This window comes from Ranitomeya imitator, chromosome 4, assembly GCF_032444005.1.
Source record: "Ranitomeya imitator isolate aRanImi1 chromosome 4, aRanImi1.pri, whole genome shotgun sequence".
Lineage (NCBI taxonomy): Eukaryota > Metazoa > Chordata > Amphibia > Anura > Dendrobatidae > Ranitomeya > Ranitomeya imitator.
Window position 1 is genome coordinate 669799129 of NC_091285.1, and position 13157 is coordinate 669812285.

The 13157-nt window shown below is 51.2% G+C and overlaps 1 protein-coding gene across 1 annotated transcript in view; it reads left to right on the forward strand.

Moving 5' to 3' along the window:
- HOOK2 (hook microtubule tethering protein 2) overlaps positions 1–11499 on the forward strand; it is a 35048-nt gene extending 23549 nt beyond the window's left edge. The window contains exons 9-22 of the mRNA XM_069767239.1: positions 3737–3900; positions 4080–4220; positions 4361–4562; positions 4635–4745; positions 4903–4990; positions 5953–6019; positions 6101–6238; positions 6331–6418; positions 6495–6529; positions 6964–7046; positions 7222–7325; positions 9416–9520; positions 9602–9673; positions 9752–11499. Of these exons, the coding sequence (XP_069623340.1) occupies positions 3737–3900; positions 4080–4220; positions 4361–4562; positions 4635–4745; positions 4903–4990; positions 5953–6019; positions 6101–6238; positions 6331–6418; positions 6495–6529; positions 6964–7046; positions 7222–7325; positions 9416–9520; positions 9602–9673; positions 9752–9913 (1560 nt within the window). The 3' untranslated portion in view covers positions 9914–11499. The remainder of the gene's footprint in view (positions 1–3736; positions 3901–4079; positions 4221–4360; positions 4563–4634; positions 4746–4902; positions 4991–5952; positions 6020–6100; positions 6239–6330; positions 6419–6494; positions 6530–6963; positions 7047–7221; positions 7326–9415; positions 9521–9601; positions 9674–9751) is intronic.
- The last annotated feature ends 1658 nt before the right edge of the window (positions 11500–13157 follow it).

Here is a 13157-nt window from a genome sequence, read left to right on the forward strand (position 1 = left end):
TCTGATGTGGCCCGTCCCCCGGCGTGGTCCCTGACCTGCAGACTTGGGGGGTGGTGGTGGTGGGCCGGGCATCTTCTAAACGTGGCTCTTCACTGAGTGATTTCACCCTCTAAAAAGGTTTTAAGCTGAGTTTGGTTTGTGATCCGGAGATGTTGGGTGAGTGTACTGCCTGCCTCGTACCCGCCGCCTCTAATCCTGACCCTTTATTTTATTGCATGCCAGCAATGCCTAACCCGGGGCAATGCCCAGCGATCAGTGCCAGGGATCGGCCCTGTCCCTGATACGCTCTGCCTGGTCTCCGCGCGCTTGTCTGCTGCCTGTGCCCCGTGTCGTCTGTGCGTCACTTGTGTATGTAAGGTGGGAGGGCGTCAGCGGTTACTAGAGATTGTGCCCACCTGCACACAAACATGGGCACTGACCTCCAGTCTCAAAATGGCCGCACATATCCCCCCCATCCTTACTGTCCGTGCAGGGTGGCCGCACATATCCCTATGTCCTTACTGTCCGTGCAGGGTGGCCGCACATATCCCTCCCGTCCTTACTGTCCGAGCAGGGTGGCCGCACATATCCCTCCCGTCCTTACTGTCCGAGCAGGGTGACCGCATATATCCCTCCCGTCCTTACTGTCCGAGCAGGGTGGCCGCACATATCCCTCCCGTCCTTACTGTCCGTGCAGGGTGGCCGCACATATCCCTCCCGTCCCTACTGTCCGTGCAGGTTGGCCGCACATATCCCTCCCGTCCTTACTGTCCGTGCAGGGTGGCCGCACATATCCCTCCCGTCCCTACTGTCCGTGCAGGTTGGCCGCACATATCCCTCCCGTCCTTACTGTCCGTGCAGGGTGGCCGCACATATCCCTCCCGTCCCTACTGTCCGTGCAGGGTGGCCGCACATATCCCCCCCGTCCTTACTGTCTGTGCAGGGTGGCCGCACATATCCCTCCCGTCCTTACTGTCCGAGCAGGGTGGCCGCACATATCCCCTCCCCGTCCTTACTGTCCGTGCAGGGTGGCCGCACATATCCCCCCTGTCCTTACTGTCCGTGCAGGGTGGCCGCACATATCCCCCCTGTCCTTACTGTCCGTGCAGGGTGGCCGCACATATCCCCCCCGTCCTTACTGTCCGTGCAGGGTGGCCGCACATATCCCCCCCATCCTTACTGTCCGTGCAGGGTGGCCGCACATATCCCTCCTGTCCTTACTGTCTGTGCAGGGTGGCCGCACATATCCCCCCTGTCCTTACTGTCCGTGCAGGTTGGCCGCACATATCCCCCCTGTCCTTGCTGTCCGTGCAGGGTGGCCGCACATATCCCCTCCCCCGTCCTTGCTGTCCGTGCAGGGTGGCCGCACATATCCCCCCTGTCCTTACTGTCCGTGCAGGTTGGCCGCACATATCCCCTCCCCCGTCCTTGCTGTCCGTGCAGGTTGGCCGCACATATCCCCTCCCCCGTCCTTGCTGTCCGTGCAGGTTGGCCGCACATATCCCTCCTGTCCTTACTGTCCGTGCAGGGTGGCCGCACATATCCCCTCCCCCGTCCTTGCTGTCGGTGCAGGGTGGCCGCACATATCCCCCCTGTCCTTACTGTCCGTGCAGGTTGGCCGCACATATCCCTCCTGTCCTTGCTGTCCGTGCAGGTTGGCCGCACATATCCCTCCTGTCCTTACTGTCCGTGCAGGGTGGCCGCACATATCCCCTCCCCCGTCCTTGCTGTCCGTGCAGGTTGGCCGCACATATCCCCTCCCCCGTCCTTGCTGTCCGTGCAGGTTGGCCGCACATATCCCTCCTGTCCTTACTGTCCGTGCAGGGTGGCCGCACATATCCCCTCCCCCGTCCTTGCTGTCGGTGCAGGGTGGCCGCACATATCCCCCCTGTCCTTACTGTCCGTGCAGGTTGGCCGCACATATCCCTCCTGTCCTTGCTGTCCGTGCAGGTTGGCCGCACATATCCCCCCTGTCCTTGCTGTCCGTGCAGGGTGGCCGCACATATCCCCCCTGTCCTTACTGTCCGTGCAGGGTGGCCGCACATATCCCCCCTGTCCTTACTGTCCGTGCAGGGTGGCCGCACATATCCCCCCCGTCCTTACTGTCCGTGCAGGGTGGCCGCACATATCCCCCCCATCCTTACTGTCCGTGCAGGGTGGCCGCACATATCCCCCCCATCCTTACTGTCCGTGCAGGGTGGCCGCACATATCCCTCCCGTCCTTACTGTCTGTGCAGGGTGGCCGCACATATCCCCCCTGTCCTTACTGTCCGTGCAGGGTGGCCGCACATATCCCCCTGTCCTTACTGTCCGTGCAGGGTGGCCGCACATATCCCCCTGTCCTTACTGTCCGTGCAGGGTGGCCGCACATATCCCCCTGTCCTTACTGTCTGTGCAGGGTGGCCGCACATATCCATCCCGTCCTTACTGTCCGAGCAGGGTGGCCGCACATATCCCCCCTGTCCTTACTGTCCGTGCAGGTTGGCCGCACATATCCCCCCTGTCCTTGCTGTCCGTGCAGGGTGGCCGCACATATCCCCTCCCCTGTCCTTGCTGTCCGTGCAGGGTGGCCGCACATATCCCCCCTGTCCTTACTGTCCGTGCAGGTTGGCCGCACATATCCCCTCCCCCGTCCTTGCTGTCCGTGCAGGTTGGCCGCACATATCCCCTCCCCCGTCCTTGCTGTCCGTGCAGGTTGGCCGCACATATCCCTCCTGTCCTTACTGTCCGTGCAGGGTGGCCGCACATATCCCCTCCCCCGTCCTTGCTGTCGGTGCAGGGTGGCCGCACATATCCCCTCCCCCGTCCTTGCTGTCCGTGCAGGGTGGCCGCACATATCCCCCCTGTCCTTACTGTCCGTGCAGGTTGGCCGCACATATCCCTCCTGTCCTTGCTGTCCGTGCAGGTTGGCCGCACATATCCCCCCTGTCCTTGCTGTCCGTGCAGGTTGGCCGCACATATCCCCCCTGTCCTTACTGTCCGTGCAGGTTGGCCGCACATATCCCCCCTGTCCTTGCTGTCCGTGCAGGGTGGCCGCACATATCCCCTCCCCCGTCCTTGCTGTCGGTGCAGGGTGGCCGCACATATCCCCCCTGTCCTTACTGTCCGTGCAGGTTGGCCGCACATATCCCCCCAGTCCTTACTGTCCGTGCAGGGTGGAGAGAGGGAAGCATGGAGCAGCTGTCGCCCGTCAGCTGTCCCGCTTTCTTATTTCCCGGTTGTGCTATATATATGTCTGCCGGCAGCCTGTGTGGGCACAGACCAGAAGCCACGGTCTCCTCTGCCATAGGTGCCACACAAGACCACATCTCCCCACCCCAGGACGTACGGTGGGTCGCCAAGGGTGAGGGGGTTTGCAGAATGTTGCATGCGATCTCCATAATTTGCCCCCCGCCCCCTATGCATGGGATTGCCTGACAAACATTTTTACAAGTCATGAAAGGGTTGGGCTGGCGCCATCTGGGAGTTCTCAGCTGTGATGGCATGCTAGGTGTTGTAGTTCCACTGCGGCCTGCTCCTTAAGTCACTTTTGCCAATAGCTGTTGATCCTCACACAGTAACCTGCTGTGAATCTAAAACTCCCAAGTGCATGCTGAGAGTTGTAGTTGCACAGCAGGCGGTGCGCCGCTGACCCCCGTTCCCCTTAACTTGCCCTCCTCTTCCTCTTAACCCTTCTCACGCCGTGTTTGTGCACCTTGCTCCTTTCCTTCCCGTGTCGTGCCACCCTCCCCTCCCCCGACCTTTTACGCCTTTTAAGATCTCGTTGCTGATGGAAGAGAAGCGTAATCTGATGTCCGAGAACCGAGCCCTCCGAGAGCGGCAGGATTCACCCCACGGAGAAACTGGGACCCCCCAGATGTTCGGCAAGAAGATGCTCCTGCTGCAGAGTCAGATCGAGCAACTGCAGGAAGAGAACTACAGGTACAAGCCGAGCCGAGAGTAGAATGACAGCTCTGCAGTGTAGACTGACACCGTGATGATAGGGGAGGGACCTCTGCATAAATATGCTAATTACCGGGCTGTCTAATGCTTGGTAATGATCCCCATGGTCAAAGATGGCCGATCTTACCTGCCTTGGTGACCACATCTCCTTCTTCCAGGCTGGAGAGTGCGCGTGATGACTACCGGCAGCGGTGTGAGGAACTGGATCGGGAGGTGCAGGACCTACATCAGCGTAACCAGGACCTAACAGGTCTGGCCCACGAAGCCCAGTCTCTGCGGGACGAGATGGACATACTCCGGTAAGGGTGGGGACCCGATCATAAGGGGAGTGTTCTGGATTTCTGGGCAGGTATCCGGTGCCGCTCACTTTCACACACCTGCTGGAGCCCCTCGGGACAGATTTGACCGTGGCCCCTCGTTTCTGCCTTTCTCCCATCAGGCACTCTTCAGACCGTGTGGGGAAGTTGGAGTCTCTGGTTGAATCTTATAAGAAGAAGCTGGAAGATCTGGGCGATCTGCGCCGCCAGGTGAAGCTCCTAGAGGAGCGAAACACTCTGTACATGCAGCGCACGTGTCAGCTGGAGGATGAGCTGCACAAGGCGCACGCGTCCCGGGGACAGGTGGAGAGTCTGAGCCGACAGGTAGGGCGGACTACAACAACACGGAAGTGTGTGATGGGTGCAGCGTTACCTTGCCCTCTGTCACCATGGCAGGTCCAGGAGATGAACAGGAAACACTCCGCCGAGTCTCTGCGGGCCGAGAAGTGGCAATTCGAGTTCCAGACCTTAAAGGAAAAGTTTGAGGCTTTACAGAAGGAGCGAGAGGTGAGGATGCGTCCTACATTTATGGGGTCGTATCCAGAGATCGGGGGGGGGGGGCGCCTGCTGCTTATCCCAGGAGCGTCTGTCCACTGGCACGGCTGCTTCTTCACCAGCAGGGGGCACAGTCACCGACCAACCGCTGTCATGTGTTTCCTCTTAGCGGCTGCTGGCAGAGCGAGACTCTCTGCGCGAGACGAATGAAGAGCTGCGGTGCTCGCACCTCCAGCAGACGTGCCTGGTACAAGCAGGTGAGAGGACGCTGCCTCCATATTACATACATTAGTTGCTACTTAAAGGAACACTTTGGATCATTGTGATGGGGGTGGTGCATTGCGACATACAGCATGCAGCCGGCTAGCCAGAGTCTGTTCCTCCATATTATAGATAGTGTTTCACCCATGTGTGCTAATGGTACTTGAAAGGATGTGCTTTGCCCATGGCTGCTGATCATACATACAATAGGAGGTGTTTCACCCATGGATGTTGATGGTATGTGAGGAGTTTTACCCTTGAATGCTGATGGCACATATAGTAAGAGACCTTTCACCCATGGGTGTTGATGGTGAATATAATAGGAAGCATCCAACCCATGGGTGCTGATGGTATATATGATAGGAGGCATTTCACCCATGGGTGCTGATGATGGTATATAGGAGGCATTTCACCTATGGGTGCTGATGGTGTATATAATAGGACGTATTTCACCCATGGGTGCTAATGGTACATAGGATAGTCATTTCACCTATGGGTGCTGATGGTGCATGGGATAGCAGGCATTTCAGCCATGGGTGCTGATGGTGCATAGGAAGCATTTCACCTATGGGTCCTGATGGTACATATGGTATATAGGAGGCATTTCACCTCTAGGTTCTAATGGTGCATATAATAGGAGGCATTTCAGCCATGGGTCCTGATGGTACATATAATGGGTGTTTCATCCATGGGTGCTGATGGTGGATAGGAGGGATTTCACCCATGGGTGCTGATGGTATATAGGATAGGGGGCATTTCAGCCATGGGTCCTGATGGTACATATAATGGGTGTTTCACCCATGGGTGCTGATGGTGGATAGGAGGGATTTCACCCATGGGTGCTGATGGTGGATAGGAAGCACTTCACCCATGGGTGCTGATAGTACATACAATAGGAGGCATTTTGCCCATGGATACCGATGTTGGCCATACACTGTAGATATTCCTCTATTCCCAGATGCCCTCTCTGGACTGTCTTCTACGGTGGACAACCTCGCTGCAGAGATCCTTCCTGCAGAGCTGAAGTAAGCGTCCCCTGCCTGTATACAGCGCTGGGTAGGGGGCTGTATACAGCGGCTCTGTACTGACCCCTGTGCTTCCCGTAGGGAGACCGTGCTCCGTCTGCAGCAGGAGAATAAGATGCTTTGTGTGCAGGAGGCCTCGTACCAGGAGCGTCTGTCCGAGCTGCAGAATCTGCTGGAAGAATCGAACCGCGGCCGCAACAGACAGGAGAGCGAGAACCGGTGAGGAGGTGGCGGGGGTCCGAGTGCATCTGACCCCTCCAAGTGCGGCCCCTGTACAGACCTCCAGCGATGCTGACTGTTCCTCATTTTAGGCTGAATCAGCAGCAAATCCAGGAGCTGAGAGCTCAGATTGAGGATCTGCAGAGACAACTGAAGGAGCAGGGCAGCCGGGCAGAAGACGTGAGTGCCCCCTTATGTGTGACCATCGGTCTGCACTGTCCGAACAGGACCCTAATGTGTCGCTCCTCTGTTACAGTCTTCACAGCTGAAGAGGAAACTGGATGAACATCTGTAAGTACAGAGCTGGCACTCTAATGCCACAAAGCGGACAGTCCGAGCTAGAGAGCAGCCGAGGAGCCCTCTAATAGACAGACAGACGGAGCCGTGCCGATTACAGTGCCGTGCACGGATGGTGGATACATTGGAGAGCTTGATCGCTGGAAGTCCGACCACTGGGAACACCACCCATCCGGAGATCGGGGCTCCATTCATTGACTATGGGACTTCCAGAAATAGTGGAGGGCTGGTCTCTGCTTTGTCCAGCAGTCCCATAGACAATGAGAGGAGGCTGAGCGCATGTGCATCACTGCTTCAATCAAGGCAGATTTCAGCGCTCTGACCTCCAGCGATGTCCCTAATGGATAGGAGATTACTGGTGATTTTAGGAAATGTAATAAACATTGGTCGTAATATCCGGTGCACTGACCTCTCTGCTTTGTGTTTAGGGAGTTGCTGCACGATGCTCACTCAGAATTGCAGAAGAAGCGAGAATATATCGAAACCCTGCAACCCAAAGCTGACCTGAACAGTAACCTTTTTTTTTTTTTCCTATTTTTATATAATTTTAATATTTTTATTGATTACTACATACCTGCAGTCACCACTAGAGGGAGCTCCCTGTACATTAAAATTGGGGACAACTGTGGGATTCTCTCCTTCCTGTGTTAATCGCGGATTCCTTATCTGATAATGCTTCTCTTCAGTGTCTCGGAAAGTGGATGAGTTGCAGCAGATCTTGCACCAGAAAGACGAGGACATGCGAGCCATGGAGGAGAGATACAAGCGTTACGTGGAGAAAGCCCGAACGGTGAGTAACTAATAGCTGTGGGGGTCTCGGATCTTACACTTTATACATTTATGTCAGAGAATAGTTGGATCAGTCGGGCAGCAGAGTTTAGAATAGATTGGAGGGGTGCGAGAGTGTTAGAGGGGAGGCCACAGAGCAGGAGGTTGCAGTAGTTGAGGCGGGAGATGATGAGGGCATGCATGGTTTTTACAGATTCTTAAGGAATATGTGGATCCAGGAGATGTTTTTGAGTTGGAGTCGGTAGGCGGTGGAAAGGGATTGTATATGTGGTTTGAAGGAGAGATCAGCGTCAAGGATTACCCCGAGGCAGCGAGCTTGTGGGACTGGGGAGAGTGGGCAGCCATTTACTGTAATGGATAGGTTCGTTGGGGGGGTCGCGTGAGATGGGGGAAAGATTATGGATTCTGTTTTGTCCATGTTAAGTTTGAGAAATCTAGCGGAGAAGAAGGATGAAATAGTGGATAGACATTGAGGGATTCTGGCTAGTAGGGAGGTGATATCTGGTCCAGAGATGTAGATCTGTGTGTCGTCAGCATAGAGGTGATACTGAAAGCCATGAGATTCTATGAGCTGTCCCAGGCCAAAGGTGTAGATGGAGAAGAGCAGGGGCCCAAGGACTGAACCTTGCGGGACTCCGACAGATAGGGGGCGAGGTGAGGAGGTGGTGTGTGAGTGGGAGACGCTGAATGTCCGGTCTGTTAGGTATGATGAGATCCAGGATAGGGCCAAGTCTGTGATGCCAAGGGATGAGAGGGTCTGTAGTAATAGGGAATGGTCCACTGTGTCAAAGGCAGCCGACAGCTCGAGGAGGAGGAGGACAGAGTAGTGTCGCTTGCTCTTGGCGGTTAAGAGGTCATTGGTGACCTTAGGGCAGTTTCAGTGGAATGGTGTGACCGGAAGCCTGATTGTAAGCGGTCGAAGAGGGAGCAAGAAGATAGATGGGAGGACAATTCAAGGTAGACGTGATGTTCCAGTAGTTTGGAGGCATAGGGGAGAAGTGATATAGGGTGATAGCTAGATACAGAGGATGGGTCAAGAGAGGGCTTTTTGAGGATAGGTGTGATGGAGGCATGTTTAAAGCTTGAGGGGAAAACACCAGTTAGTGATGGGTTGAAGAGATGGGTTAGGGCTGGGATGAAGACTGTGGTGAGGTTTGGGATGAGGTGGGACGGGATTGGGTCGAGTTCACAAGTGATGAGTAATGATCTGGAGAGTAGAGAGGAGAGTTCATCTTCTGTAATGGTGGAGAAGTTGGTTTTAGAGGAGGAGGGCTGAGTAGTTATGAGGAAGGGCTCTGGGGACTGGAGGCCAAAGCTTTCTGTGACATCGATCGTCTGCTTGAAGAATGAGGCAAAGTCTTCAGCTGAGAGGAGAGGGAGGAGGTGCTGGGTTACGGAGGAGAGAATTGACGGTGTTGCATGGCTGTTTAGGGTTGTGAGACAGGAGATGACAGATGAGACGTATATTTGTTTAGCTGCAATGAATGTCTACTTGTAAGTAGTGAGGGACTGTATGAATGCGGTAAGTGCTCGTTGGAGTGGGATCTCTTCCATCTCTGCCCAGCAACCCTGAAAGCCTGCCTCAGTTCTTTGGTCAGGCTGGTGTGCCAGGGCTGTCTGTTGATTGTGTGAGGGGAGGCAACAGTTTGAGGGCTGTAGCTGTTGTGGTGTTATATAGTACGGCAGCATGTGCATTGTGTAGGGAACGTAGGTCTGTAAGATGAAGAGGAGGGATTCAGTGCGTGAGTGTAGATCGAGGTGTGTTGAGATGTATGGGAGGGTGTGCGAGTTTGTGGAGTGGAGATTGTGCACCTGGAGAGGGAAGAGGATGTAATAGGTTGTGGTCAGAGGGAGAGGTTAGATAGGTAACCGAGGTGGTTGAAGGTGAGGTCCGGTGTGTGGCCATCTTTGTGAGCGGCTGTTGAGGAGCATTGAGTGATGCCGAAGGAGGCAGTGAGAGAAGCTTAGAGACAGCGGAGGTGGAAGTATCAGTGGGGGTGTAGAAGTCACCCATGATGATAGATGTCCGCTGTGGGCGAGTCTCATCCCACGGATTTTGGATTTCCCTTGATCACTTTGAACCTTTCTCAGGTTATTAAGACCCTGGATCCCAAGCAGCAGAATTATAATCCTCCGGAGATCCAGGCCTTAAAGAACCAACTGCAGGAGAAGGACACCAGGATCCGGCACTTAGAGGTGAGGAGGACGAACACGATGGGGTCCTTATACTTATTATGGGGGGATGTAATAATCACCCACTTTCTCCTTATTCTCTAGAATGACTTTGAGAAGACCAAGACTCAGAGAGACCAGGAGGAGAAGCTGATAATAAGCGCCTGGTATAACATGGTGGGTGACGGTTCGGAGGGGCCGGGTATGGAGGGGTAGACTGTCAGACTATATGTATTGTCCACTCTCTTTTCCCAGGGAATGGCGCTGCAACAGAAGGTCACAGACGAGAGGACACAGGTCCCTAGCGGAGCGCAGTCCTTCCTGGCCCAGCAGAGGCTGGCTACCAATGCCCGACGTGGGCAACACTCCCGCTCATTGCTGCCCAGATACAGCGACAAGCGCCAGAGCATGGCATGACGTGTGACCGACGGAGCCGGGGATTGCTAGAAGGGGGTCAGGGTTATCTTCTGCTAGGGACTAACCCGTCACTGACAGTCACACTCCTATAGGGGGCGCTGATTGTCCTCTTTTAGAAAACCATTCCCCTTCTTTTGGGGGGTCCTGCCTGTTTTTTTTTTTTTTTTTTTTGTTTGTTTTTTAACTTTTGCTGCCTCCATTTACCCTGCGTATTACACTCCCTTGCTATCTCTTAGCAATCCTAATGAGTGGAGCACTCGCAGTGCCCCCTACAGGTGACCTGGGGGACTTCTAGGCCTGGATGAGCTATCGTTATAGAAGACCCCTTCCCTGCAAATCTGCTTATTAAGTATCGACTCCCTCCTATAGAAACATGGCTTTATTAGAGTCAGTGTGTCTTTAAATCCCCTCCATACACAAGTTCACACAGTAATTATCATCACATTAAAGGGGAGATGGAAACCCCTCCACGTCCTGCGGCCACCGCTACGGCCACCGCTGCAGCACCACCTAGTGGCTGCCTTTAGTTACTGCAGTGCAGATAAAATAAAAAACATTTTTTTCTTTTTAAAGTTTCCACGTATTGTCCCCGGGTTAATAACTTTTTTGCAATATTTCCCTTCCTGTCTTTTTGACAGGCGCACTTTAATTATATCGTAGCTGAGCACAAACCAAAGAACCTCCCCGTAGGCTGCACATTCACCTTTATCAATTCCCGGCACATAGGAATATGACAGCTTTTATAATGTCCCCCTTGTAGTGGAGCGGGGGGATGCAAGATCCTGCTAGATTGTACATGTTCCATTGCAAGGGGGGCTTACAGCACCATTTTTTTTCTTAATTTTTAAGTCTAACACTAATATTCTGGATACATCGACGTCAATGATATCACTACATATATTATACGTGTGCAATAGAGGGTCCTTACAGGTACGGACGTGGCCTCCTTACACCCAGAATGGTTGCCTTATTATCCCTTGTGAGAAGCACGGACCCCTTCTTAGGGGGGTATATATATAAATTAGTATTACACAAGCCCCTTTAACTCTCGCTGCTGCCATTTTTTCCTTTGGGTCGTCTTATTTTTTTTTAGGTGTTTTAGTCTCTTGTTTCCTGCCTGTATTTATATTCGTTCTAAGCTGTGAATCGCTTCCGTTTTCTGAATTTGTACATGGTTGTTTATTTTTTTTGTGTCTGGTTTGTGTCATTCTCCCTTTTCCCCAACTCTTTCAATTTCAGTAATATTTAGGGTGCTCTAAGGTAGAAACTTTTAAAAACTTCATAGGAAATGAGCTGCTTTTTAGAAAAGTTTTTTTGTTTGACGTTGGAAACAGAAAGTAACATCCATTTCGGACCATCTTGATGGGGGTGCAGTACGTCCCCGCGGGCTGTAGATGGCGCTGTGTACGGCTAATGTCTGTATGATTGGTACGAACACCTGATGACCTCCGGCTTTTCAGGAGGGCGAGGTTTATCTTGGGGAGGCCCCCAAATCACAGATGTCTGTTCTATCTGCTGTTAGTTACCATTCTTTATAAAGTTATCTAATTTTATACACTCCAAATAAACTTTTATCTCTTTTTACCAAAAAAAAAAAGTGTTTTTTTGTTTTTATATATCTGGTTCTATGTGCCGCCTGCACATTGTTATGGCGGTCCGAGCAGCAGTGAGTACTCCAGAGCTGCTCATCCAACTGGAAGCTGTGACTGGGACCAGTAGTAGGACTGTGCACTCTCCAAGGCCAGTCTCTTATATGGTGCCAGCTTTACTATAGACCAGGGGTGTCAAACTGCATTCCTCGAGGGCTGCAAACAGGTCATGTTTTCAGGATTTCCTTGTACTGCACAGGTGAGTTGGTGATTAAATTATCACCTGTGCAGTACAAGGAAATCCTGAAAACATGACCTGTTTGCAGCCCTCGAGGAATGCAGTTTGACACCCCTGCTATAGACGACAGAAGAAATGGACTCACTGCATCTAAACCTTTCCCACAACTCCTGGGACCAAACCCAATGCCATTGCTATCCACTAGTCCCTCAAGAATCTGCCATCTAATCAAAAACATCTGTCTCTCCCCCTGTCCTTCCAACGTACAAGAATATAACTACTATAATACTGCCCCTATGTACAAGAATATAACTACTATAATACTGCCCCCTATGTACAAGAATATAACTACTATAATACTACTCCTATGTACAAGAATATAACTACTATAATACTGCTCCTATGTACAAGAATATAACTACTATAATACTACTCCTATGTACAAGAATATAACTACTATAATACTGCTCCTATGTACAAGAATATAACTACTATAATACTGCTCCTATGTACAAGAATATAACTACTATAATACTGCCCCTATGTACAAGAATATAACTACTATAATACTACTCCTATGTACAAGAATATAACTACTATAATACTGCTCCTATGTACAAGAATAGAACTACTATAATACTGCTCCTATGTACAAGAATATAACTACTATAATACTGCTCCTATGTACAAGAATATAACTACTATAATACTGCCCCCTATGTACAAGAATATAACTACTATAATACTACTCCTATGTACAAGAATATAACTACTATAATACTGCTCCTATGTACAAGAATAGAACTACTATAATACTGCTCCTATGTACAAGAATATAACTACTATAATACTGCCACTATGTACAAGAATATAGCTACTATAATACTGCTCCTATGTACAAGAATATAACTACTATAATACTGCTCCTATGTACAAGAATACAACTACTATAATACTGCCACTATGTACAAGAATATAGCTACTATAATACTGCTCCTATGTACAAGAATATAACTACTATAATACTACTCCTATGTACAAGAATATAACTACTATAATACTGCTCCTATGTACAAGAATATAACTACTATAATACTACTCCTATGTACAAGAATATAACTACTATAATACTGCCCCTTGTACAAGAATATAACTACTATAATACTGCCCCTTGTACAAGAATATAGCTACTATAATACTGCTCCTATGTACAAGAATATAACTACTATAATACTGCCCCTTGTACAAGAATATAACTACTATAATACTGCCCCTTGTACAAGAATATAGCTACTATAATACTGCCCCTATGTACAAGAATATAACTACTATAATACTGCCCCTATGTACAAGAATATAACTACTATAATACTGCCCCTATGTACAAGAATATAACTACTATAATACTGCCCCTATG